The 2,839-nt window shown below is 37.4% G+C and overlaps 1 protein-coding gene across 1 annotated transcript; it reads right to left on the minus strand.

The window, feature by feature from the left end:
• Positions 1–295: 295 nt before the first annotated feature.
• LOC134795131 (lipase 3-like) lies at positions 296–1,573 on the minus strand. Its single transcript, XM_063766964.1, has one exon. It carries the CDS (start codon positions 1,571–1,573, stop codon positions 296–298), a length of 1,278 nt encoding a protein of 425 aa, XP_063623034.1.
• Between the last annotated feature and the right edge of the window lie 1,266 nt (positions 1,574–2,839).

The following is a 2,839-nucleotide window of genomic DNA, read 5'->3' on the forward strand; positions in this document are numbered from 1 at the left end:
ACCTAGGACATAAAAAATAGTCTGCTATGTTTTTGGGAGAATATTTTTATTGAAACATTATGCAAATAAATATATTGTATAAAAACTTATAAAGGTTTAGGTTTAGGGGTGTTTATTTTTATTAATTTAGGATACTTACTATAATTTAGTTACTTTTAGTTTATAAGTTTTTATACAATATTTATATTTATTTGTCTGTTATTGCCATTACATATGTACATGTTAATTAATAAGTAGGTGTTTAGATTAATTTATATAAAATTAATAAGGTATTTGGTTGTAAAGTAAAACGTAGTCATTGTATTTTATTCAGGGAAGTCTTCTTCTTCGTTACACTCTTAAAATTATCATCAATGCTGCCGTATTGCTTTAAATACTTCTTCACTGGAACAAATATAATGTCTTTCCAGTAGCGACTGTAGCATAAATCTAAATGATTCCACAGTGGATCTTTCACAATGTAGAATTCTAACACGTTCGGAAGTCGTTCAACAGCCCAGGCTACGTCTTTCGTATCAACAAGGTGGTCTCCATCACCGTGAAATATCACAGCCGGTGACTTTGCCGCTCCCATATTATATTCTGGTGGTGTAGTCTTTCCATAAACCTGCATATTCTTCACGCGTCCAAAATCAAACTTGCTAAATTTGAGACTTTTAAACGATTGTCCATACCAGGCGAAGTTCTGAATAGAAGTCCCGGCCGGAGCATGCTGGAATAATCTTTTTTGAGTTTCAGGCGTAACAGAGCCTGGATGAGAGGAATCCACCAATGTGTTGGCCAAACCACAAACAACTGCTGACAGTAACTCAACTGTGCACAAGGTAGTCAGTGATCCTTGGATAGGAAAACCTTGAGATAGGATCTCCCACACTCCAGCTGTTTCTAGGGAGATTCTTAAGGAATTTACAGTGCTTGCTGCTACTCTTAATAATTCGGAACGTGTGTTATATTGTCTCGAAGCCGGCGCTAATACAAAAAAAAGTTTAATCTTCTTCGCATATTCAGGTCTCTCGGAGTTCATGACAAAAAAAGCTAGGCCTCCTTGAGAATAACCTAGATAAATAAGCTGTTTCATTGCTGTCGCATCAAGCACATAGTCGACCATGGCTGGAACGTCGTATTTCCCTATTTCGTCGACTGAGAACTGCCAAAATTTCAAGTCTTTATCCGGATTTAAGGTCTTGTGCCTCCGGGAGTGGTAGTTGCCGCGAACGTTGCCGAACCACGAGTCGTAGCACTCTTGAGCTAACAAGAAGCCGGGCGCTTCTGGTCCCGCGTCTAAAAAGCCCTCCGCTCCTTGGAGAAGGCCATGCATTACCAGTATTGGTACTTTTTTCGTGCAATTGTTTCCAGGAGGTATTCTAAACATTGTCAGTATGTATCCATCTTCGGTTACTACTTCATGTTTTTCAGCAATATATCCATTTTCAGCGGCAATTTCGATGAAATCCTTCAAGTCGGCAAGAGTTTCTTGTATCGGGCGTGATATTACATTTTCTACCGCGCTTAAGACATTTATGCCTGCCAAAGCCTCTGATATGAACAGCAAAAGCACTAACCCGTTAAGCATTTTCCAGTGCATATTTACTACTAATGCAAAATCTTGATATCAAACTCTTTTATAATTACTTTATGTATACAAGTGGTAGACTTGCCTAAAATGCAGAAACTTAATGTATTTTCTAGTTTATATCTTATTCCCATGTGGCAGGTACCACTTTTACTTGAAAGGAAATGTAGTAATAAATAAAATAGGTATTTGTATAATGAATTGCGTTAAACATTGGGAACAAACATCTGCTGTCCAAACATCTTTCGCCAAGAGGTTTGCTTCGTACAATGCACCAATATAATGCAATGATATATAATTCTGTTTGCAAATTATTCGATCTAAAAACTTGCACCTTATCAAATGTTACATTTAAAATCAAAAAATGGTTTGTTACCCTATCCTACAATGATACTGAAGATGTAATACGTTCTTATTTTTAGGTCTGTTGTCAACTTGTCCTGACTCGCTCGCTTCGCTCTCCTACACCTTACACACATAAACACACAAACACACACACACACACTCACACACCCACATTTCACATAATTTTTAAGTTACCTAGATTTAATTTATCCAACTATTACATAGTCTTTTTGTTAAGCTCCAAGACACAGGTTCAGCCTAGTTTGGGGCTTACCAGACACCTCCTGTGCATGTATGTACTGTGTTCCTAATTATTATCAATAAATTATTCTTATTCTTAGTTGCTATGGTTGCTAAGTACACTAGTGGCTCTTAGCTCTTAAGCTGTAATAGACCTCGCCAACCCCAATACTTAAAACTGGGCAATTGTGCATACTTTCATGATTTTTGCATGAGAATTTTCAATTATTCCTATAAAAGATTTTAGTTTGTTTTGTTACATATTAGAGTAGGCTTTTTTTTCATGCTTTTAATAATATGCGTGAAGAACGAAGAAAAGGTAGAACATTGGCTAGGAAACAAAATGGGGTTTTAATTTTTTATCATCACACTTGCTCCAAAAAGATCTTATTTCATGCAGGTATACTTTAGACCAGCGGTCGGCAACCTTTTTTTGCGTAGTTTTAGTAGCGTAGTTAACGATGAGTAAGTTGACGCGGGCCGCACTTTGTTAATATTTATGACTTTATCAGACATTGTCGTTTCTCAATATTACATAGCCAGAGAGGCTCGCAGGCCGCAAGTGACAGTTTCACGAGCCGCATGCGGCCCGCGGGCCGCAGGTTGCCGACCGCCGCTTTAGACAAAAAGAGACATGTGACATGTACCTATATATTATTATAGCTAGGTAGTAAATAAAGA

Source organism: Cydia splendana, chromosome 11 (genome assembly GCF_910591565.1).
Source record: "Cydia splendana chromosome 11, ilCydSple1.2, whole genome shotgun sequence".
NCBI lineage: Eukaryota > Metazoa > Arthropoda > Insecta > Lepidoptera > Tortricidae > Cydia > Cydia splendana.

Coding starts and splice junctions, on each gene's coding strand:
- LOC134795131 (XM_063766964.1), bottom strand. CDS start 1,573: ATGCTTAACGGGTTAGTGCTTTTGCTGTTCATATCAGAGGCTTTGGCA.